At 41.2% G+C, this 25988-nt stretch overlaps 2 protein-coding genes across 3 annotated transcripts in view; one reads left to right on the forward strand and one right to left on the reverse strand.

Moving 5' to 3' along the window:
* Positions 1-7191: 7191 nt before the first annotated feature.
* On the forward strand, positions 7192-9732 carry abhd15 (abhydrolase domain containing 15). Its single transcript, XM_002938219.3, has 2 exons — positions 7192-8124; positions 9175-9732. Exons 1-2 carry the CDS (start codon positions 7277-7279, stop codon positions 9692-9694), a joined length of 1368 nt encoding a protein of 455 aa, XP_002938265.2. The 5' UTR covers positions 7192-7276; the 3' UTR covers positions 9695-9732.
* A 7616-nt stretch (positions 9733-17348) lies between these two features.
* Positions 17349-25988, reverse strand: part of taok1 (TAO kinase 1) — a 63996-nt gene continuing 55356 nt past the window's right edge. The window contains exons 16-20 of one of the 2 annotated variants that reach the window (XM_012957134.3): positions 24730-24933; positions 24035-24274; positions 23520-23732; positions 21642-21824; positions 17349-21271 (exon numbers count right to left, since the gene is read on the reverse strand). In XM_012957134.3, coding sequence (XP_012812588.1) covers positions 20810-21271; positions 21642-21824; positions 23520-23732; positions 24035-24274; positions 24730-24933 — 1302 coding nt within the window. In that variant the 3' untranslated portion in view covers positions 17349-20809. The remainder of the gene's footprint in view (positions 21272-21641; positions 21825-23519; positions 23733-24034; positions 24275-24729; positions 24934-25988) is intronic. The other variant, NM_001122788.1, reaches the window with a different exon arrangement.

A 25988-nucleotide genomic window follows, 5' to 3' on the forward strand; every position in this document is an offset into this window, starting at 1 on the left:
ATGCTAACTATAGATATTAGTCCCACAATAGCCTTGGATACTATGCTTGTTCAAGAACTCATCCAGGCCCCTCTTAAAGGCATTAACAGAATCTGCCATTACTAGGAAGGACATTCCACAACCTCTCTGCCCTCACTGTGAATAACCCCCCAGCACTGCTTCAAATGAAAGTTCTGTTCCTCTAATATAAAGGGGTGGCCTCTGGTGCGCTGGTTGTTTTTAGGGGAAAAAAACACACCCTATCTGCCTATAATACCCTCTAATGCAGTGCTGTCCAACTTCTACGGTGCTAAGGGCTGGAATTTCTCGCGCGTACATGGTGGAGGGCCGCTAATGGAAGCCAGTTTTGACCACTCCCCCCTTTTAAACCACACCCATTTTATCACAATGGTGGTAGTGCAGCAGAAACCCAAATGCTTGGTCCTCACTGCAGGGATATCAAACATCATTCATATGTGAAAGAATTATATTATGTCATATTAAGACACACCCTAAAATCCATATGAGCAACCCCCAGCATATAATTACACACCTTAGGGACCATTTAATTGCTATTTCCAACTGCTAACAAACTCCCAGAACAAACCCCTGCCAGGTTCACCTCCCACAGGCAGCATAGGGTAGAAAGAGTATGGCACACACAGGCAGCACTCTGCCTGCCCTACGCTAACTGTGTGTGCCATACTCTGCCTGCCTTATGATGCCTGTGTCTGCCATATCCTGCCTGTGTGTGCCATACTCTGCCCTACCCTGCCTGTGTGTGCCATACTCTCCCTGCCATATGCTGCCTGTGTGTGCCATACTCTGCCCTACCCTGCATGTGTGTGCCATACTCTGCCTGCCCTATGATGCCTGTGTGTGCCATACTCTGCCTGCCCTATGATGCCAGTGTCTGCCATATCCTGCCTGTGTGTGCCATACTCTGCCCTACCCTGCCTGTGTGTGCCATACTCTCCCTGCCATATGCTGCCTGTGTGTGCCATACTCTGCCCTACCCTGCCTGTGTGTGCCATACTCTGCCTGCCATATGCTGCCTGTGTGTGCCATACTCTGCCTGCCCTACTCTGCGTATGTGTGTCATACTCTCCCTGCCATATGCTGCCTGTGTGTGCCATACTCTGCCTGCCCTACCCTGCCTGTGTGTGCCATACTCTCCCTGCCATATGCTGCCTGTGTGTGCCATACTCTGCCTGCCCTACCCTGCCTGTGTGTGCCATACTCTCCCTGCCATATGCTGCCTGTGTGTGCCATACTCTGCCTGCCCTACCCTGCCTGTGTGTGCCATACTCTCCCTGCCATATGATGCCTGTGTGTCATACTCTGCCATACCCTGCCTGTGTGTGCCATACTCTCCCTGCCCTATGCTGCCTGTGTGTTCAATACCCTCCCTGCCCTATGCTGCCTATGTGCCATACTCTGCCTACCCTATGCTGTCTACACACAGGCAGCATAGGCCAGGCAGTACATACAATGTCTAAGATGTGAACAGACGAACAATGTAGGTGATTACAGCCTGAGCCTGAGGTGTGAACACTGCAGGGGGTGAACAATGCAGAGATTAAAAGGTGTGAACAGTACAGGGGATTACATGTTTAAACAATACAGAAGGATTACAGCCTGAATCTGAGGTGAGAACCATGCAGGGGGGCAGTTAATCTCAGTACTGATACCATTTAAAGCTTACACAAAGGTAAACCATTAAAGCAACCAGACAGGTGAGGGGCCACAAAGAGGGGGGTCAGTTGGACAGCACTGCTCTAATGTATTTGTACAGAGTAATCATGTCCCCCCGCAAGCGCCTTTTTCCAGAGAAAACAACCCCAACCCTGACAGTCTAACCTCATAGCTTAAATCTTCCATCCCCTTTACCAGTTTAGTTGCAGTCTCTGCACTCTCTCCAGCTCATTAATATCCCTCTTAAGGACTGGAGCCCAAAACTGCACTGCATACTCAAGGTGAGGCCTTACCAGGGACCTATAAAGAGGCAAAATTATGTTCATCCCTTGAGTCAATGCCCTTTTTATACAAGACAGCACTTTATTTGCTTTAGTAGCCACAGAATGACACTGCCTGGAATTAGACAACTTGTTATCTAAAAAAATCCCCAGATCCTTCTCCATTAAGGATACCCCCAACACACTACCAGTTAGTGTATAACTCACATTTATATTCTTTCTACCAAAGTGCATAACTCTGCACTTTTTTAACATTGAACCTTATTTTCCATTTTGCTGCCCAGTTTTCTAATTTTGGCCAAATTGCTCTGCAAAGCGGCAGCATCCTGCATGGAACTTATAGTTCTGCACAATTTTGTGTCATCAGCAAAAATACAAACAGTACTGTCTATGCCCTCCTCCAGGTCATCAATAAACAAGTTAAAAAGCAAAGGACCAAGGACTGACCCCTGCGGTACTCCACTAACCACACTGGTCCAGTTAGAAAATGTTCCATTTACCACCACTCGTTGTAATCTATCCTTCAGCCAGTTCTCTATCCAAGTACAAATATTATGTTCTAGGTCAGTGCTGTCCAACTGGCGGCCCGCGACCCCCCTCTGTGTGGCCCCCCATCTGTCTGGCTGCTTTGATGGCTTACCTTTGAGTAAGCATTAAATGGTATCAGTACTGTGATTAACTGCCCCCCTGCATGGTTCTCACCTCAGATTCAGGCTGTAATCCCTCTGTATTGTTTAAAAATGTAATCCCCTGTGTTTTTCACACCTTTTAATACCTGCATTGTTCACCCCCTGCAGTGTTCACACCTCAGGCTCAGGCTGTAATCACTCCCATTGTTCATTTCTTCACACCTCAGACATAGGTACTGTAGGCAGAGTATGGCACATACAGCCAGCATAGGGCAGGTAGAGTAGGCACACACAGGCAGCATAGGTCAGGGAGGGTATGGCACACACAGGAAGGGTAGGGCAGGCAGAGTATGGCACACAGAGGCAGCATAGGGAAGGCAGAGTATGGCACACACAGGCAGGGTAGGGCAGGCAGAGTATGGCACACAGAGGCAGCATAGGGAAGGCAGAGTATGGCACACACAGTCAGGGTAGAGCAGGCAGAGTATGGCACACACAGTCAGGGTAGGGCAGGCAGAGTATAGCACACAGAGGCAGCATAGGGAAGGCAGAGTATGGCACACACAGTCAGGGTAGAGCAGGCAGAGTATGGCACACACAGTCAGGGTAGGGCAGGCAGAGTATGGCACACAGAGGCAGCATAGGGAAGGCAGAGTATGGCACACACAGTCAGGGTAGGGCAGGCAGAGTATGGCACACACAGTCAGGGTAGGGCAGGCAGAGTATGGCACACAGAGGCAGCATAGGGAAGGCAGAGTATGGCACACACAGTCAGGGTAGGGCAGGCAGAGTATGGCACACACAGGCAGGGCAGGGCAGGCAGAGTATGGCACACAGAGGCAGCATAGGGAAGGCAGAGTATGGCACACACAGGCAGGGTAGGACAGGCAGAGTATGGCACATACAGACAGCATAGGACAGGCAGAGTGCTGCCTGTGTGTGCCATACTCTGCTTGCCCTATGCTGCTTGTGGGAGGTGAACCTGGCAGGGGTTTGTTGTGGGAGTTTGTTAGCAGTTGGAAATAGCCATTAAATGGTCCCTAAGGTGTGTAATTATGTACTGGGGGTTGCTCTGCTATCCTCAGGGGAGGAGGAGACATATGGAATTTAAGGGTATATCTTAATATGACATAATTCTTTCACATATGAATGATGGTTGATATCCCCACAGTAAGGACCAATCATTTGGGATTTTGCTGTGCTACCACCATTGTGATAAAATAGGTGTGGTTTGAAGTGGGTGTGGTTTAAAAAAGGGGAGTGGTCAAAACTGGCTTCCATTAGCGGCCCTCCACCATGTATGTAAGAGAAATTCCGGCCCTCGGCACCGTAGAAGTTGGACAGCACTGTTCTAGGCCAATATTCCTCAATTTTATAATTAACTTTCTGTGAGGTACTGTATCAAACGCTTTAGCAAAGTCCAAGTAGATGACATCAACTGCCATTCCAGCATCGAGGTTCCTGCTCACCTCCTCATAAAAGGCAATTAAATTAGTCTGGCAAGATCTGTTACTCCTAAAACTATGCTGGCACAAACTAATAGTATTCTGATTTGCAATATATTTAAGTACCCTATCCCTTATTAACCTTCCAAAAGCTTTCCTGCCACTAATGTCAGACTAACAGGCCTATAATTTTCAGGCTGAGAACAGGTTACCATTGTGAATAACTTGTTTCTGCCTGACCTTCCTATGGGGGTTATGAAATATAAGGAACAAATTGTGCTACAGTTCTTAACTCTTATAGTAACCAGTCAGCTGGTAGTGTTTACTGGTCAATTGTTTAGAAAAAAAACCTTATTGGTTGCTATGGGTTACTGCACCTGAACAAACTTTGTTCCTTTTATTTTTATCTCTGGGGGATGTCTTTCACAACTCTGTGCCATAGGGTGGTTGAGAAATACATTTTATTGTAGTCTTTTGGGTCCCTATACTATTTCAATGTGAATGTGGGTAGGGGGGCTGGGAATTTGGCATATCAGAACTCCATTTAAAACCTTTCAGATGTCCTAAGCACTGAGATGGCAACACCTCACAATGTCATGTTATTTTGATGAAGCATGGCATGTGTAACATAGTTGTCACTGCAGGATAAAAAACAACTTTGTGTGCCATAGGTAAAGTCACAGCAGGAAATTCCTAACCCCAAAGCACAGTGTGTGCACCATGACAGGCGTCAGTGTTTGTACAGCAGAGCAGCTGATTGGCTCTAGGGGTCCAGGAAATCCACAGGACAACACTAGGCACCAGGGCTAGATATGGAAGCATGTGTTTTTGTGTTCTCACAACAGTGTGTATGTGCTGTTCTAGTTGCCTTTAACATAATGTCCCCGAGATGTGTCCTCATGTTCTGAATACCTACAGTGCAGCCTGGGGTATACAATGCAGTGCTGGCCCTTGCATGACATTTTGCAGATGTGACCTTTGGAGTGTTTGAGTTGGCCTGCCCTATGTTATGGGCCTAGAAGTGGAATAACCTTTTTACTGAGAACAGTGACTTATGATACAGGCTGGGTAGAGCACATCTTCTTTGTATGTTATTATGCATGTGGACAGATTTTCAACAAGGCCACTGCAAAACAAGGTTTCTAATGAGTTAAATAATTATATATACAACATAGTAATTCAATAACTTATCAAACCCCTTTTTAAGGGGAACTTCACCCAAACACAACTTTAGTTTTTTAAAAAGTAAACAACATTTTAAACAGGTACAATATACAGCTCCTGCTGATCTAATTAACAGTAGTCGACTGCCCTCAGGCTGCATCCTCCAAATCCCACAATTCCCTGCACATGTGATGTCACTAAGGAAAGGATCGTCACAGTGCAATTGCATGCTGTGTGTAACCTGTGCAGAAGTTGCTACAATTTGTAACATCAGTGTTTTAGTCCCTCCTCCCCTGTCAGGATTTCAAACGATGCAGAAAAAGAAGAACTGTTTTGCAGCTGGATTTCAGCATATAAAAATGGTATTTTCCTGAGGGAAACGGTCAGAAATGGAAGGGGAAAGGAAAATGCACACAAAAGAAAAGGTTACAATGTATTTTTAAATGCAACATAACTCGCAACTTTTGTTACTGCAAAACATTATTCTAGAACCTTATTACACTGTGTAACTCTGCCTCATAATGTGATGTAAATACACTGAAACTGCTGTAAAATCTTCTCAATAAACTTGCCTGAATTGGTATTTATTCATACTTTTTGAAGGGACAGATTATAGTGATAGGTATATTAGGCATGCCTGTGTTGTGTTGGGGCTCTGGAACGAGTTTTGGTTCCAAAGACAGATTTCCCTTTTAATTTGCAAATAGTATTTGGGGACGTCCAGAATCTATTATTTGGGGATGGAACAGAATCAAAATAATTAGCCTATTCAAATCTAAGAGCTTTTAAGTCAAATTCAGTTTGGCCGAATAGAAATCCTGCGAAAAATTGCTATATTCCCAACAAATCTCGGATTAGGGGCATACCCATTACCATTTAGTATGATGTAGACTTGCAACTGGTCTTATTTTTTTTTTTACTTTTTGGGCTTTTAAATTACCCCATCTTTCTTGGGTTGTGTCCTTGAACTTTTTACACTCCATGTTTATTCCTCAATTTTTATTCTGTTAAAGAGATAATTTAGTTGGAAGGGCAACTCCACCCACACACAACTTAAGCTGGCCATGTTCAGATTTTAGTCACAACAATGTAAAACAAATTCAGGCTGAAATTGTAGGATAAAACCCTACAAAAATAACAAATCAGAGGATGTTCTGAACATGAAATAGTTGGCAGACACCAATCGTACGAATGTGACTTCCTGGAAATGCATTGTCGGTCCCCAAGGATACACAATACATAAGCAGATTCTATCACTATCCAACCAAAATTTTCTAATCTGGCCAATCGACTAAACGACCAATCGCCATGGTATGAAAATTATTAGGATGATAATTCGGAGCCAACACGAGGTCTGAAAATTGTATGACACTATCTTTTGAATGATTATATCGGTGCGTGTATGGCCAGCGGGTTTTTGAAAAGTCAACATAACTTCAAGCCACTTTGCAATATACATCGATTAAAAAATATGCAGCATTTTCATGATTTTTTATGTAATAATAGGGTTTAGTTACCTACCTTTTGAAGGAATAGATTACAGTGATAGGTATATTAGGGGTTTTTGTGTTGTGTGGATCTCTTCAACAAATTTTGGTTTGCAAGCCAGAGTTCCCCTTTAACTTTTAGTATGTCATAGAATATCCTGTCTTTAACCATTTTTCATTTTGTTATTGTTATTTAATTAATTGCCACTGTCTAACAATTTTCTTCTTTCAGGTGGTGATGGCTGACCCCAATAGCTAAAAGCTTATTGTTCTGTAAGGTTACATTTTACTACTTATCTTTCTATTCCGGCGGTCTGTTATGTTGTTATGCTGTAAGTATCAATAGGTGCTAGCTCAGCAGGAGCACTGGGATAAAGGCTAGAACTGCAGGCTGCCTTTAAACATAAACATGAATCATTGTTTAAACAATTTGACGCAGGAAAAGTTCAACCTTTTCAAAAGCCAATCGTGTAGCCGAGCCTTTAAATAAATAAATCATTTGCTATGTAACTCAAATAGAAAGTGTTTGGATTGATGTAAGACTCAAGGACAGCAAAATAAAGAATTTTAGATGCCTCTTGTAAAGTGGACAAATTATGCTATTGGTAATAAGCCTAGGTTGCCTGTCTGGGCTGCTTGCGGTGGTCCTATTCGGCTTACTTTCCATGTATATACGTTTAACTAAGAGGCAGCCAGAGAACAGAAATAGAGATGATGAAGATGGTGATGTTTTTGGAGACTTCTGGGAGTCCCATCCTGGGGGTACACAGCTGATCTGCAAACCCTCTGCTCTTGCCAACTGGTTGTTGAGAGATCTTCAACGTTTGTCACTACTGGAGTCAACCGATTGGTGGATGAGGAAATGGCCTCATATTCAGACCATAGTTCAGAACTTGCTGCCAGCTGACAAAGTACTGGAGGTGGCCCGGGACCATCTGCAGCTGGCTGATGGTGGAATAGTTGCCTTGGACTGGGTTGTTGGACCAAGAGGAATTTCCCAACCTAGAACAGGATCCAATTCAGCCAGCAGCCCACAGTTGCTCTTTATCATTCCAAACCTATGTGGAAAGTTGACGAGAAACACTGAGCAACTTTGCCTTCTGGCATTAGAAAAAGGCTTTTACCCCGTCATTTTTAATAGGAGAGGGCAGAATGGCTGCCCCTTGGTTACAGTGAAGCTTCAAGCTTTTGGGGAGCCAGCAGATCTCAAAGAGGCTGTGAGTTACGTACGCTTTAGGCATCCATCCTCCTTGCTGTTTGTGGTCAGTGAAGGGCTGGGATCAGGGCTTCTGCTTTCCTACCTTGGTGAATGTGGTTCCTCCAGCTATATAACAGCGGCCTCATGCATTTCTCCAGTTTTCCGCTGCCAGGAATGGTTTCAGACTGGGCTGCCATGGCTTTATGAAGGCCTCCTGCTTCTCTACCAGAAATTCCATCTTAGCAGGTAGGTGCCTTGTTGGAAATTATAAATTATGGTCACACTTTGATCAACATTATTTTAGTAAAACAAATAGAAAAGCCTAGAGTTTAATCTCCAAGTTCTTAACACACATATGACCTTTCACTATTAGACTCACTCTTACTTAGATTGTAAGCTCTACAGGGCAGGGACCTCCTTCTTACTGTGTCTCATACCACATGGCACTTAACCTGTGTATTTATACTTACTTATTGTGTCCTCGCTGGGTCTATGGTTGTACAGTGCTGCGTATTCTTGTGACGCTTTATGTATAAAGATATACATACATGTATACTCTGATGCACTGTTTAGAAACAGTACTTGATGTAGTAGGGGCAAGAAGTGATTTGGCCACTATAACACAAGTAGTTCACACCATCGCACAGATATAGCATACATTGTTTTAGATTTTCAGTTCTTTAAGTGGTCTCTGTATATTAAAGCCATATATTAAAAGGGCACTATGATAAAATATTAGGTCTGTATCAGAAATTCAAGTGTAAGGCTTACTAAAATAGTGGAGGTGGGGGGGTGATTCTATTTTGAAATGTTTGTATGTTACACATAACATGAAGCCATACTTCCTATAACTCATATGGCTGTATCTTTGGTAAACAAATCCTCTCTAAAACCCATGCCTGTAGCATGTAAAGTAAATGAAAACATGTAGATGTAGGCTTAGTATCAAAAACATCTGCATGGAGTTTGTAGGTTCTGCCTGTGTTGCAGTCCAGGCCTGCCATAAAAATAGTTACCATTGGTGCAATGGAGATAATTGTCACAAAGGCGACTGACCATATTGAACCACATGCTTTCACTTAACAAAACACAGGCTAGGCCCATATGAAGTTCAGTTTTTGGTTTTCAGTGCTCAATAGTTACATTATTTAAATAGAGAATGTATGTAGAAGAGTGACTAAGCTGATTAAAGATGATGAAGACAATGGGCCCATAGAACCAATATGGGCTGAATCTCAGGCCATGCAAGTACTTTATCAAGCTAACATTACTTACTAAGTTTTTATTCCCCCCCAGATATTCCACAGCCCTGAGAGATGTTTTCTCCATGGAGAAGGTGTTAAGCAGTAGTTCATTACAAGAGCTTCACCAATTACTATTTTGCCAGTGCACAGGTGGAAATATTAGCTGGGATGAATATTGGGAACATAATGACCCCCTGCGTGATGTGGATGAAGTTGCTGTGCCTGTCATGTGTATCTGTAGCACAGATGACCCCATTCGAGGGCCTGCTGAGAAGACACTTCCCATTGAGCTTTTCAGGACAAACCCATACTTTTTTTTGTCGTTGACACATTATGGAGGACACTGTGGTTTTCTAACAAGGTCAAATGTACCATGGAGCCACCAGGTTACAATAGACTATTTTAGATCTGTAACAGAGTTCTTTCGTCTAGAAGAAAAAACACATGTGTTGCCAAGAAGTCGCAGTTCTGTCATGATAAACCGTCGAAGGAGAGGAACACTCCAAAGACGTGATAGGTCTGTCACTGATCTTCAGCAAATGTTTAGCTGGAAAAGGTCCTATACCAGGTGACATAGAATATTGATAATAGAATACTGATCTTGAAACTATTTTGGTGTGCCTGCAAATTCATTCTTATACTGCCTTTGGCAAATGCAGTCATGTCCTCACCAACCTCTGCAGTTAATTTTATAGATGAGACTAGAGCTAATGGCCTCTGTGTTCCAAGCCATCTTACCAGTATTACCATCCATCAAAGTTCAGTATAAAAGGTTTTGTACTTGATTAAGCCACAGTCACATGTTACATAGGGTCCTCTTCCACCAGTCTGCATTTTTTTTTAGGCAGGTAGAGAAATGGAGATCCGCTTTCATCCACAGCTCCGTGTAAGCACGTTGGCCTGAGTGCAGCTATACGAAGCAGAGATTGGCCTGAAAAATGCAGAAGCTTGCATTTGTGGCCTGATCTCTGCTATGTGTATCTCCACAGAGGCCGGCACTGGGCCTATCAATGGAACTATACTACAGAAACTAACAAGCAAGATATGAAGTAGCCATATAGGACAAAATCATATTAAAACTTGAATATGCCAAAAGAAATGATAGTACAGGTATGGGATCCCTTATCCGGAAACCTTTTATCCAGAAAGCTCCGGATTACGGAAAGCCCATCTCTCATAGACTCCATTTTAGTCAAATAATTCAGAATTTTAAAACTGATTTCCTTTTTCTCTGTAATAATAGAACAGTAACTTGTAATTGATCCCAACTAAGAGATAAATAATCCTTATTGGATGCAAAACAATCCTGTTGGGTTTGATTAATGTTTTATTGATTTTTTAGTAGACTTGAGGTATAAAGATCCAAATTACAGAAAGACCCCTTATCCAGAATACCTTTGGTTCCCGAGCATTCTGGATAATGGGTCCTATACCTGTACCAAAGAATTTTTTTTTTTTTTTACTAATATCTATATATATCTAAAATCTAAGATAATGCTGGTTTGCCTGGGGCAGATTTATCAAAATGAGTTAAAAGCTCACCACAGAGACACTCGCCCACTTTCTAATCATTCCTATGGGATTTTTAGAAGCGTATTTATTATTGGATGAAAGTTAGATCTTTTAGTAGACTTAACATATGGAGACTGCAGAAAGATCTTTTATCTGGAAAACCTAAGGTCCCAAGCATTCTGAATAACAGGATCAGTAACAGGATAACAGTATGCTGCTGTAGTAACAAATCACAGAAGAGATATTTATGCTAAACATTTAGGTGCTATATGGTGAGGTTTACACGCTCTGCACTTTCTGTACAGGTATGGTATCCATTATCCAGAAACCCAGTATCCAGAAAGTTCTGAATTACGGAAAGGCCATCTCCCATAGACTCCATTTTAATCAATTGATTCTAATTTTTAGAAATTTTTCCCTTTTCTCTGTAATAATAAAACAGTAACTTGTACTTGATCCCAACTAAGATATAATTAATCCTTATTGGAGGCTAAACAATTCTATTGGGTTTATTAAATGTTTAAATTATTTTTTTTGTAAACTTAAAGCATGGAGATCCAAACTATGGAAAGACCCCTTATCTGGAAGACCCAAGGTCCCAAGCACTCTGGATAACGGATCCTATACGGATCCTTGTACCATTAAGTAAAATGCTTTACATTTTAATTGGCTGCGGTTCTTGCCACATAACATATAATGCGTGAGTAATGTGTTTCTGCACAAAGATTTGTGGTGCTATGGCACATGAGGTACCTATCCGCCTGTCACAGCTTCCCATATGTGTATATGTGTTGTACCCATAGTAACATAGTAAGTTAGGTTGAAAAAAGACATACGTCCATCACGTTTAACCATAATAAATACCCATCTGCACCCTACAGTTTGTGCTGCTGGTGGGATCGACGGCATCAAATATTCATACCTTCCCTCGCAACCAGCACTGTGTCATTGCAACTCTGTAGCGACAAAAAAAAGCACTGGACCAGCAATGTGTACTAAAATTACTTTATTACAGTTGATTTTTTAACATTTCCTTTGCTATGATACAAAGGATAATTACAAACAAAATATTACATAGGATTTATTTTCTTTCCTTTTTTCTGACAACTTGGTAACAGCTTTAAATGCACAATCTATACAATTAATACAGGTTATATAATATATTGTGAAACCAGAAGAATACCAGAATACTGACATTACACTGTACAAAAAACCTCACTGTACAAGAGCTCGGCTGGCAGCGGAGTGGGCTCACTACACTGCAGATAAAATGCACACCCGCAGAACCAGCTAAAGTAGATGGCAATGGGTCTTGGGACTGTGCTGATTGGGTTTCATTAGGAGACATTTGGGGGGTTACCATGGAATAAGAAGCTGGAAGAAGAAGCTGTTAGAGAGTCGATAGCACATTCATTACACTATTCGGATTCATTTTGTTCATCATGGCCTTGATGGGGTAAGAAAGAATAAAATAATGTCACGGTGCTAGATGCAAATGTGTGACCATGAGCAAATACAGGGCTAGGAATATGTGTGTAGTTATCTGCACTGTAATATATAAAAATAGAATTTAACCCGCTCGGGACTGAGGGACGCTCTTGTGGCTACAATTGTGGCCTTGAGGAAGTTTTTGCTATGTAAAGAGGTTATAAGGCACGGCAGTGGGGGTCATTAACCGACACTCTTACATCACACAGTACGTGGAACTGCATGGTGCGGAGCTTTTACTATAAAAGCCCAGATTATTACTAAGGAATAAAACATTTGCACCCTTTAACTCCCACTGAAATAAATCTGGGTCGTCAGTACGACATATTAAGGTGTTCCCTACTGGCTGGAATGGATTTCTGGTCTTTAAACACTGTCACTTCCCAAGGAAGGCAGAGAGCTTTATAAATATAGGCAGAGGGCAATATAATCCTGTTGGTTCAGATATGTTTCCCAATAGCCTCGGCTGATGCACTGTGCATATATATTTTATATAATGGAAGCTGGAGGAGGACAACCTGATACCAGCCAGGCCTCCGTTCCCATCTTCTTTGTATGGATACGGCACACATCAATTCGACTACTGCAATCTCAAGTCAGTAAAAATTCCTTAAACACCTGGTAATTGCTTCCTACCACCCATGTATGGTGCCCTTAGCACCCAAGTGCATGTATCATGGGATGTCAGGCTGCAGGCTCTTTGCCCATAACCTATAAAGGCCGAAGGAACCCAGGGGTTAAAGGCGTTTCGTGAGAAAGCTGCAGTAGGCAAACCAACGTGGCCACGGGTTATCATCCAGAAATGGTTATACTGAAGGATCTTATATTTTTCTGGAATGCTGAATGCACCAAGTCTGTGTGGTAACTTTGGATTCTAAGCAACCAGTATAAATGTGAAACTGCAGCATGAAAGGACCTGAGCATTTAATGCCACAATAACAATTCACCACAACGCACATTACTGTAAACCTAATTTAATGCTGGGTATTAGTGAGGAGCCCACCTAGAAACGTATAACAGGAATATGACAGCAATAAAATAATCTGGTATTCATTTGGGGATGAAGAGATCTTGATTATCTACCATGCAAACCTGGGCTCCTGTGGGGGGGGGGGTACCAACATGCTTGGTTTCTGCGGGTGTGCATTTTTTCCCCATCCTGTTAAACTGAGTTCTTAATTAAAACATTTTATTCAAATTAAAAAAAAAAAGGTTGATTATGGCCAAAGGACCATTTTTGTCCCTATGTGGCAAGTGACAAATGGTGGAAGTGTACAATGTGAGCGTATGAGAGCAGTGAGTACAGATTCAGACAATAAAAAAAAATGTATCTTTGTAACTTCTAAAAAAATAAATGTGCAAACAAAACGGGGAGGAACATGCCGGGAGCAGGAAAGGAACCCTCGAAAGCAGGAGAATGGAAAGATGAAGCGAATAAAAGATGCCTGGCTTTGTGTTTATACAGTGCAGCCCAGAGACAGCAGGAATGCCTTGCAAAATAAAACACATTGCTGGCCCCTCGGGAGGAGAGATCGTCCTTCCATTGCGTTTGCTTCTAGAAAAGCCCACAACATGGCATATCTTCTGCAGTGAAAGGATGATCACAGCACATGCTAAGGACATACAAAGAGCTTAGATGGACAACAGGGTCAGGAACCATTGCAGAAATCAAAGTTTCTAGTGCAGGGTTAATCAATTAATTAAACTGCAATGTATCCCTGAACCCTCAACTCAGCAATGAGAGGACACAAACCCTACGTATAACAATGTCAAACTGCTCTTCTGCAATCTACATATTTTTATTTTAGATTTCAGTATATTAGCAGTTTGAACGCTGATCAAAGCAGGAAGTATGCCCTGCTTTTTCTCTCTTACTGTGGCAGGAGCAATAGAACTGAGCAGGGTGGCGTCAGAAGATGTTTCTAGACTCAGTAAATTGAGATTTTGCCCTCCTGAGGCCAAACAGCAGGGGGTGCTCTGGTTAAGGATTCACAATGATATTAGTAGTATAAAAATTGGAGTGGCCACTGCTGTTCAATCATCTTCCTATGGTTCCCTTGTTGTTTGTGCAGGGATCCAATAGGAGATGCTTCTGCCTCCAGTAAAAAAAAACAAAAAACAATAACACACAAAAAAAGTTTTAAAGTAATTAAAATAAAACTGGCGTTTGCTTCAGAAAGACTACTATCGCTTATATAAACAAAGCTGCTATGTAGCCATTCAAGCTGGAAAAAGGAATAGGTTATGTAGCCAATAACAGATAAACCCTGTGTTACACCATGGTGATTTAGTCTAATCCTTTGTGAAAGATTTGGCTGAACCCCCAAACTGAATCCTGGATTTGGTGCATCCCTAGGATTTACAAAGCTTATCTGCTATCGGCTATGTAACCTGTGCCATTTAGCCCTATTTCAGTTTGAATGGCTTCCACATGGCTACACAGCAGCTTATATATTATAGTAGGTTTCTGAAGCAAACACACAACTTTTACCAGTGCAGGGCAACAGTACATTATATTTTAATTACTTTCATACACTTATTTTGGTGCTGCTGTTCCTGTTAGCTTTTGCCCTTCAGGTGGCAGCTATGGTTACACAGTCATGATTTTTGTTAAAACTGCTAATATGAAATAAAAAAAAGTAAGGAATGTAAATTGCAATAGTGTCTATTAAGAAGGAGGGTTTATGTCCCCTTTAATCCCTTTTGCACCAGAGAGCTCATTTAAATGTGGCATCTATATAATCTGGTACCCTCTGGTGCAGAAGGGTTAAAAAACCACCAGATGAAATGAATGGAAGCAGGCCTTTGTAGGGAGGCTTCATTCAGTAGAGATAACTGGTTAAAATTTCTATTAGTAGTTATGTTAGAAAACTCAAGCTTTTTTTTAATATCTATTTTTTTTTTTAACTCTCTGATGTTTTGTTTTTTTTTTCTTCTTCACAATACACGCAAGCGATTTTATAAATGTACAATATACACAGTCCTGGCCCCTCCCCAACAACCGCAGCTTCTAAGTAGGAACTAAGTTTGCAACCTATTATAGCAGACAGTGACGCTCTGTCTCACAATCCATTGGGGGGGGGGGGGGGGGGGAGAAGATGTAGCAGCCTGTGCAAAGAGAACACCACTTCTTGTAACCCATAGCAACCCCTCCATAGGCAGTATCTACTGGTCTGTTCTTGGAAAACAAGGTGGAGTAAAGCTTGCATGGGTTATTACATCCCCCCCCCTCCCCCACGCACTTATATATCTTTCTCTCATGTTGGCTGAAATGGGGTTCTTTTATAAATAGAATCTTTTTTTAATGTTTAGCAAATTAAGTGTTAATAAAAGGCTCTAGCATTTACAATTTATTAAGTCAATATATCTTTATGTAATATGCACTAAATATTTTTTTTTTTTAACGTTGAATATTTACACCAGTGTCTTTGCTGCCTCCTCGCCAGTCCCAAAGTCGGAAAACTGGCGGGTAGACAAAAAAAATAGTGTGGCACTATAAAAACAATTTAAAAAAAAAAACAAAAACCTGCCATCTTAAAACTTCTCACCAACTCACATGCGTTGCCTTGTAATACAAAGACTTTCCAATCATCATGGCAATCATCTGTCACCTTAAAACCCCCACCACCTTCATTTTGATGCTCCAGTGGTTTCCAGTGGGACTCCTATGGCAGCTTTGTATAGGAAAGTGGCTACAACACATAAAAACAGGCCTATGCCCATGATGGTACAAGACTGGCGGGATACAGAGGGCATCCCTAAAGCTGAGCTGTGTAGTGTCAGTTATTGTCATATGAACCATATATGGCGCTCCCATGCCTCCTAAAATGGCTTGCTTCCTAATGTTAAACACTATGTCACATTATCTTCCTTATTGGCATCTCATGCAGACACTGTTATAAGTGCAAAAAGTAATATGCCAAGTCTACATAGAAACATCACTTGCTTAAAGGAACAGTAACACCAACAAATGAAAATGTTTTAAAGTAATTGAAATAAAATATACTGTTGCCCTGCACCGGTAAACACTGTGTGTATGCTTCAGAAAGACTGCTATAGTTTATATAAATAAGCTGCTGTGTAGCCATGGGGGCAGCTATTCAAGCTGGAAAAAAGGCACAGGTTAGATAAGTAGAATACAATGGGAATCTATGTAACATATCTGTTATCTGCTATGTTACCTGTGACTTTTTTCAATTTGAATGGCTGCCCCCATGGCTACACAGCAGCTTATTTATATAAAACTATATTAGGTTTCTGAAGCAAACACACAACTTTTACCAGCGCAGGGAAACGGTACATAATCTATTAATTACTCTGATACACTTTCATTTTTTGGTGTTACTGTTCCTTTAAAGAGGGAAATATCTAAATAGAACTGATTTTCCCTTTCACAGGCAGCAGCAGTTGCTTAACTTTACACCTCTACATATCCGCACAACGGCCATATTGCTTTCATGAATGAGGCCTGGTCTATACGCTGCTATTGAACATTCAATATGGTAGCTCCCAAAGGTGTATATAAAAACAGAGAATATTTGGGCACAACCCATGCCATAAACTGAACAATTTTAAGAAATATATCCCCTACTTAAATTACAGGGTTAACCTACTTGGTTGTAATTGGCACGGCAGTTGCAGGGAACAGAAAGCAGACGCCCCCGCGGGCCTCAGAGATATCTCTATAATAAACAAGTGGATCATGGGCACGTTAGCCACAAGCATAAATGGCCAAACTTCACTGGCACACTCATTTAATCCACAGGATGAACAAAGAGGGGGGCTACTGTCACTTCCTGTTACTCAATAACCTCATGGGAGGCAGCAGCAAATCAGATTGTTAGGTGTTAATTACAGGCTTTAAAAAGATAGCCCAATATGTATGAAGTCTAACTACAAGAATTCTAAGAAATTACTAGTGTTTATAAAACCAATAAAATAAAGCATTTGAGGACTTAGTGCTTTTATTAAAATGCTGTGCAAGTAAATGATTGGCTTGGAGTTTGGCAAATGTCTGTTTAAAGAAGTTACCCACCTGGAACTGGAACTACTATGGAACCATACACAACAAGCCTTGTGATCCCATGTAGCCCATGCCATATTAGATTTGGTCTCAATCTTTTTTAGGTCTGAATCCTTCAGCAGCTCGCATTTCTTCCACTGAAAACATTAATGCTAAGGATGTGCTTAATAAACACAAATCCATTAATATCAGATATATATGTGCCACCCAACTCCCCTATAAGCCCACACACTATGACCCTAACTTGGCTCCTCTATTCAGGTTTCAATTAGTTGGCTTTAAAAGGAAATGTATCCCCAGGATACAAATAGTATTAAAAACGAATTGCCCCCCCAGCGGTATCCCAGCCCATACATGCCTATGTTTATGGCCAGAAAACCAAAAGTGCATGGAATTTTAGGGGGAAATAACAATTGGCTCTTGGAGCTAAATGACTACTCAAATAAACATCAGTTCTATTTATCTTTTATGAACAGTATCAGACTGGGTCTCTCCTAGGGACCACCAGAGAACCCTGGGGCAAGTGCAAAATGGAATTCTCCTTGACAAGGAGGCCAGTCTGACACTTTTGAAATAAAAGAGAAATTTTACTTAGAATGGGATGTAAAGGATGATATTAGCCAGCTGGAGAAATTCTGCCTTTTCTCCCTCATGAAAGGATACAGATATCAGGAGCTATTCATTCCCTGTACAAGTAAATGAGAAGTAATGGCTAACGCTGCCCACGCGCAGATCCATACCTACATTCTGCCCAACTCCTCAGTACTGGTTTGGGGCCACCTGGTTCCCTTGCTCCCTAGTACGGGGGGCATCCCGGGAACTTCTCAGTATGGGGGTTTTCTATGTGTACTAGGATATTAAACAATAAGGCTAATATGCCATAACTGGCTGATTCTCAGCCTGAGGGTAAATGCAGGCTGAGAATCAGTCGCTATATTCCAATTAACCTACCCCCGTGCCTGCACCTGGAGCCACTGTGTCGCAGATGCATACTTGTGCATTTTGGGCCAGACATATGTATGTACCCGGACAGGGGTAGGCTGATCGAAATGTAGGAGCAGATTCTTGGCCTACGTTTATCCGCAGTCCGAGAATCAGCCTGGTGTGCCATTAGCATTAAGCCCGCAAAGTGAAGCTATACTAAACACAGATATGTATCTTAGTTAATAGATGCCACTAAGTCTGATAGTGGATCAGGTTGTGAACTGCAGATAAAAACAATTCTCTTACTTACTTGCAGGCATGATCTAGTGAGAACAAAGCTTGCCCACCTAGTATTACTGGTATAGTTAATAAAAATAACCATAATAAAATTGCATTTGGAAATTAAAAGATCATACTCAATGTAACCTACTTAACTGCAGCTAAGTGTAAGAATACTTTTCAGTGATACAAAACAGTGATAACTGTAATCTTTAAGGAAAGTGCCACTGAGTTGTACAGCAGCCCCATGACAGGATATCAGGAGCAGCCATCTATATGAGAATGCTGCAAACTATATTGTCACATAAGGACAATCTGCATTTGAGTTATAGATATGGAAACTATACTAGATTTAAAGGTAAGGCTATTTACCATCTGTTTCCATTAAATAGGAATAAGAATAGGCAACTGCTTGCATTAAATATCCCCTCTGGTCAGATATCAATGTGCACACGATTGGGAGCTACCAAGTTGTTTGGCTCTGAGGGAGCATTTTCCAAACCCAACACAAAGTGCTCATATACAAATGGTGCTGCTCTACTGCCCTCTATGAATGCCATTGTTGTGATTCGGCACTATAGCAGCTCCCTTTCTTTTATGTAACTTTACATATGCAGAGCAGGAGTGTTCTCTAACCATCCACTGTCTACAAAAGGGAAATTGAATGGAAGCTAAACCCTACTTACACATAGACCCTAACCTTTTCCCTATATTGGCTAAAATTTTAAATATGGCAAATGTACTAAAACACACATGTGCAGTGTTACTTTTCCAAGTGTCTTAGCATGGCAGAATAATGAATTCGGCAATAGTGGTAGGGGCACAAAAACTGAATCAGGCCTAGGAAGAGCCTGTGGTGAAGAGCTAACATAAGCAGCAGCTCCAGTGTAGCCACGTTTAGTGTCCTGACGCCCCACTCTTGGTTTTGAGACCCTGTGATAACAACTTTCTAACTTTCCAACCCTTCTGCACAACTTCCTACATGAATTAGCGACCCCCACTTTGATTTGGGCCGATTATCCAGCTATTGGCACTACTAACAGCACCAAAGTATTACTGAAGGATACAAACACCATCCTTTATGTCTAAACGCTCAGCTCATATATATATTATATATATATATATATATATATATATATGAGTTTACACATTACTGTAGCCATGTATCACACACCCATCCATTCCAAACTACATCACACAGCAGCACAGGAAGAGATCTTGATCACGGAGTCTTACAAAAGGAAAGTAGGGGCATTAGTGGCTAGTCAATTAATGCTATGGCAAAAGTAAACAGCCAATGGCTGACTGTTAGGGCACTGGCACACGATGGGCAATGTTAACTGAACATGCCAGAATGGAAATAGAACATGGCTACTAAAGTCACAGCAGCTGGAACACTCTACTGTCAGCATCAATAAAATTGAACAATTCAAGCAGAGGGTCAAACAGTGGAAGTAGTAAAATCTAAAACAAGCATTGGCATCATCAGTACTACACATCAGGGAGTGCCCCCCCCCATTTTCAAGCGCCTGTTGGCAACATTAGAACCCCACCTTGTATACCCTAGCAACTCCTGGCATCTTTCACAAGCCCTTAAAATGCCAATATGTCCAACCACTGAGGCCGCCCATGCCTGATCTAGAGTAATGCCGTACAGTACTAACATCTGCATAACGAAAAGGCCTCTACGCAAACATATGGTCTGAACATTGTAAAGTCGTAGATGTGCAAGCTAAACTACAGGTCAAGCTACTTGGCTCGGTGATTTCACGAATTTAAGGGTAAAAGAGTTAAAAAGCAGGACAGAAAGTAAAAGCCAATTCTCCACAGATATAGAGAAGGTGAAATAGGTTGACCGCAAAAAAAATACCCTCAAGTTGCCAAAATTCGGACTGACAAATACTTTTAGGCAGCAGTTCACTCTGGGTTCATACATGTAGCTGAATATACAATAATTTTAGGGTCTAATTCAAATGAAACTTAAATAAACCAGATGATGTTGATTCTGAATTCCTCCTGCCTGGATGAACAAACACAAAATATAAAGACAGACTGGACTATTGCCTACACAACAGCAGAGGGCACTTTTCTTATTCAGTGGTGACAAGAGGCACCCTTAATGGGATGGAGGAAATAAATAAGTCCATGTACTGAAAAGAACTGCTTTTGGTTTCCAGCTACTCCCCCCCGTGTTCCCTCTTAGCACAATCCAACGCCAACTAGTTATACCCCAGTCTGCCTGTTAGAAATCCAGCAGCTATTGCAATCATACTGAAGATAACACACATAATTTTAACCCTGTACAAAATGATTAAAATACAGCATGTGTAGGAAGCTTTTTTTCTATTTTTTTTTTCTTTTGGCAGCTGCTCATTATCAATGAGGAAGCTGTTGTGAGGACATCTCTAGGCAGTTTGTGTTGAAAGATCATAAGGAATGGCCATAGAGTTTTTTCTTTCAGTTATGTGTAAGACATGTGTGAACCATTGGATATCTGTGAAGTAACACTTGTGCTCCTGCTCATTCCCTGCTCTGTCCGTCCCCCGGAAGCTGTCCGCCTCAGAGCCTGGGGGCTGTTGCGGACCCCCATTGTACTACCACGAGAGACACCTTGCATAGACCCTGAGGGATGACCCCATGGTTGAGGCCCACCTTGCATCGGGTGACCCCAGGCTTGCGGTGGTCCAGCCACGGGGTGACCCCAATGAGGGCCAGGGCCTCCTGTGGGATTATGGGACCAGCCAGAAGCTCCCGGGTAGCTGTGGCTGAACGCCTCGGGGGAGAGATTAGAAAGTATCATGTTGCTAAAGCCTAGCCTCATGCTTTCAGAGTCAAAAGCTTCAATCTCCCGTGCTTGGCGCTCCAGCAAGCTTCGTATCCGCTCAGTGCGCTCATTCTGCAAAGCCAGCATTTCTTCTTCAATCTAAAATACGATGGAGGAACAGAAAATTTTAAATTAGTTTTCTTGCTCTTCTTAGAAAATGAATACAGTATTAACTGATAATTAATATGTAACGACTTATACAATACAAGAGCAGACCATTATAAATAAACACATAAGTTATACTAGTAGAAGAAATATGCATAAGCTCCAATAATAGAACATGCATACAGGGCTACATCACATTCTCATTACTTACCAATCTAAGAACTTCTCAGGTATATAGATGTGTATACTGCACAAACACAGTGGAGCTGATTGTAAGCACAGCAGTTAGCAGACGCTACTCAGATTCTCTATTGTACATAACAGAATAGGAATACTGTGACAGATAGTTATTTGAATGACATACCTTCTGTTCAAGAAGGGCCCTGCGCAGGGAAACTCTCTGTTCCAGGTCACGTATCTCTCGGTCGTGTTGGGCCTCCGCCTGCATTTTAATTTTGCTTTGATAAGCATTGAGTAGTTCCAGCTCCTGCTGCAGCTGCATCTTCAAGACCTGGCACTCTGCTTCCTGAGCCTCATCCAGACGCAACTGGAAGAAACAAAGGTCCAGTTTTACCTGAAGATTTTGGAAGTGCTTCCCCATCAGAAGACTCTGGCTTTAAGGAGCATCAAAAGTTCAACACATGTGGGCTAGAAAGGCTATGCATTTTGAGCTTTTTTTTTTTTTTTTTTTACTAGCCCAAGATAGCGATTTATCAGAGCATATCAGTGCCTAAGAAAATGCCCTCAGTAGCCCCCCAATCTTTTTTGCTGCTGGTTTACAATATGTCTATGAAGATTCTCATTCATTCAGGTCATGATATACAGTATATATGGTAGAATTAAGTCTAAAACAACTGGACTGAGTTTTTTCTTCAAATGACTGGTAGGGAATTCCGCAACATTTAAACCCTTGAAGGTAGTACAGACATCCAATCATAATATTTCCATTGAACTTATTCATTTAGGTGTTGGCTAAAACGGACAGGTGTAAGAAGGTATGATCCAATCACATTGGTACCATGATTCTCATTGATGCAGGTACATTCCAAGTACATGACTGGAAGTGTGAACAGTTGTGAAACCGCTGGAGTAAGGATGTCAAAGCGTCATTGTATGTTGATGACAAGTGGTGTTGCAGGTCCCCTCCTCTGTTCAGGAATGTTTTTTTCAGGCTGGCATGAATGGCTGGCCTCTTTCAAACCATCTGTCCTCTCGGTCCAAAATATGCAAGTTACTTTCCTCAAAAGTGTGTCCTTTTTCGTTGAGGTGTAAATACCTCATTTGAACTGAAGAAGCCACAGATGAGTGGTGAAATGTTTTCAAGAAAAAACTCAGTTCAGTTTACAGCACATGCTCTGGGCAGCTGTCACATACCTAAGCTTAGAGAGCGGCTGGCAATATACAGTGTATTAATATAAAAGTAAAAATGCATGGATCATTAGAAAATATTCAAATTCACATTACATGACAGCTCAGAAAACAAGAACTTTCTTTCTGTGTTACAATTTTATAATAATCCCTGTAGTGTGTGTTTCTATCAGACAGGTGTAAATTCACTTTCCACTGCACAATTCCCAATGACCTTTAAAATTAGATTTTCCACTACTGCCCGGAGCACACTGAGCATGTGCAATGTCACAGGCACTTAAAAGATGGCCATATGAGATCCAAGATGGTGACCTACTTTGGACAACTTTAATTGCCTGCATTATTACTATTACAGGGCTGCTGGTACATTACATTGCATTCCGTATAAAATACAGTATTTCTAGTCTTAATTGAGTAATGATACTTCATTGGATAATTAATGACAACATTTAACCCAAAACCCCCAAAATATTACTAATGATGTGACTAAAAAATAATCACTATGGAAAAATATGCAGCGAAATCAGCGAAGTTCGCCTATGGTGACGTTTCTCATGAATTTGCTGAACAAGTGTGCTGCAAATTTTGGACTAGGGAGCACAAGCAGAGATGTGATCCTGTTTGCGCCTCTTATCATTTGTCTGCAAAGCCTGTGCCAAGCAACAGATCTCTATAGCCTGGAACGTGCACTGAAGATAGAAATGACAGCCCGGGCAAGAAAGAAATGATTGGATCACTTGTCCAGATTGTCATAGCTGTCAAAGGGAAATCTCCTGGATTTTGCTCACATGTGAATCATCCTTTGATGTGACATGTCCCAAGTCAGCTTCAATACAGATAATATACATTTAAAAAAGGCTAGGCTAGAACTCACAGCTTGTGTGGACAGCATCTCATTAATGCTGTGGTCGTATTGCTCGGCCAGTATAGCCAGTTTGCGCGTCTGCTCCTCTTTCAGCCTTTTCAGCACTGCCTTGTGTTCATTCTTTGGTGTGGTTTCTAAGAGGTGATTCCGTAGAGCTTTATACTGCCGGGTTTGGATCTTGCACGTATCCTGGAACTGCTTTTTAATCTGCAGCTCTTTGGACTATAAAAGAAAGATATTTAGAAAATGTAACTCACATATACAATTAAAACCTCAGTTGCATATTCCATTGCAATTAAACCATTTTGCTCAAATAGAGACATTATGATCAAAAACATTTGTATATGTGCCTGAAACATTAAAGGAGAAGGAAAGGCAAAGTCACTTGGGGGTGCCAAAATGTTAGGCACCCCCAAGTGACTTAAATCGCCTACCTTTTACCCCGGGCTGGTGCCCCTGTTCCTTGAAGTGCAATCAGGGACATCAGCCCTACTTCCTCCTAACACAGAATTAAGCAAGGGTACCTTTAAACTCTTCGGCTGTTGTCGGACCTCCATAACATGCTTGCGCCTTAGCTCCCGCTCCCGTCTCTTGTTGTATTCTAGCTGGTTTGTGAGTTCAGTTTGGTGCTGTAGCTTTATGAGCTCACATCGCATCCTTTGAATAGTGTTGAGATGGCGAAACTCAAGTTCCTGCATGGATTCGTGCTGCCGCAAAAGCATAGCGTGTTCCAGGTCTTTCTGTGTTTGCCTTTTGTTTAACTCCTAAAAAACAAAAAAATAATTAGAAAGAAATAACAGCAGGAAAAATTATTTACAGAATATTATCAGAAAAAGGTCTCTAGGATGTCAACTACATTCACCTTTAAATTAACTTTTAGACGTAGACATTGGTATTCTGAGATCATTTGCAACTGGTCTTGATTTTTAATGGTTTTTCTGTTATTTAGCTTTTTGTTCAGCAGCTATCTGGTTGCTAGGATCTTAGTTACCCTAGCAACCTAGTAGTTTAAACAAGAGACTGGAATAGGAATAAGAGAAAGCCTTTATAGAAAGATATGTATTGAAATGTAAGAATAAACAATAACATTGTAGCAAACCTTGCCCATGTTTATGCATAATCCTAAAGGTATTTCCACATACAATATGTTAACAGGTGATTTTTATGTTTTTTTGTAAACAAAACTGGTTTTCTAAAAGCTATGCTATATGCGTTATACCTCTCTGACCAAGTCCTGCTCTAAATTATGTCGACTCAGGAGCATTCGTCTCTTAAAGCGACGGCACTCCAACTCTAGATATTGTCTCTGACGACGCAGAAGATTGGCTTCCTCTTCAGCTTGGAAATGCTGGAAATTTTCCTTCTGTTTGGAAAGCCATTCCTGCTTCTCTTTCTTTGGCGTACTCTGGTTTTCGTTAAGCTCCTATTGGGGGAAAACAACATAATCCAAAGTAAAACACAAATTATATAAAAAGAGGGATAATAAAATTGTAGGTAGAATAGATGACAAGGTAAGCCAATAAGGATCAGCAACTGGGTAAATGGCAACTTGTCCTTTAAAACAGAATAGATGCCATAGATTTAGAAATTCAGCAATATACAGTTATATGTGTGTATGCTAATTCAGAGTGTACTTACATGCTGTTATGTAATGATTGCTATGATCTACCTTACTGGATATGGTGGGTATTTAAGGGCATTTTGGGTTAATCTGCAGACCCATTCTAGATAAATTACTAGTGACTGCATCTATCCAAAACCAATACTGGTATTGCAGTTCAAATAAATGTCCTGAGGCTGGACAACCCTTATCAATAAAGAAGCAATAAGTGTAGCACACAGTTTAAACACCATAAGAACAGGTTCCAAATATTAAAATAAAATGGTGACAACCAAAATTTACAGTATTTGTCGATTTTATGCATGTTATTATCCTAAAATAATGTGAAAAACTGATTACTACATGTACACATCTTAAAGGGGCTGTTCACCTTTACAATAACTTTTAGTATGATATAGAGAATGCTTTTCTGACAATTTGGAAATTGGTCTCAATTTTTTATTATTCAAAATTTTTGAATTATTTAGCTTTTTGTTCAGAAGCTCTCTAGTTTAGAACTCCAGCAGCAATTTGGTTGCTAGGGCCCAATTTAACCTAGAAACCAGGCAGAAGATAGAGGTTTGAAGAGAGAGAAAGGAATATGAATAGAGGAGGGTCAATGACCCCCATTCAAAAGCTGGAAAGAGTCAGAAGAAGGCAGCAAATAACTAAAAAAACTATACAACATAAAAAATTAAGACCAATCGAAAAGTTTCTAAGAGGAAGTAGCGAAGTAGGAAAGATACACCCACTGTGGGGATGCCAAATGTTATGAACCCCCCAGTGATTGTAATCACTTCCCTGATACCCAGGCCAGTGCTTCTGTTACAAAATTGCTCCAGCCTAGGGTACCTGAGAGGGAGCAATCGAATATTATT

This window comes from Xenopus tropicalis, chromosome 2, assembly GCF_000004195.4.
Source record: "Xenopus tropicalis strain Nigerian chromosome 2, UCB_Xtro_10.0, whole genome shotgun sequence".
Taxonomy (NCBI): Eukaryota; Metazoa; Chordata; class Amphibia; order Anura; family Pipidae; genus Xenopus; species Xenopus tropicalis.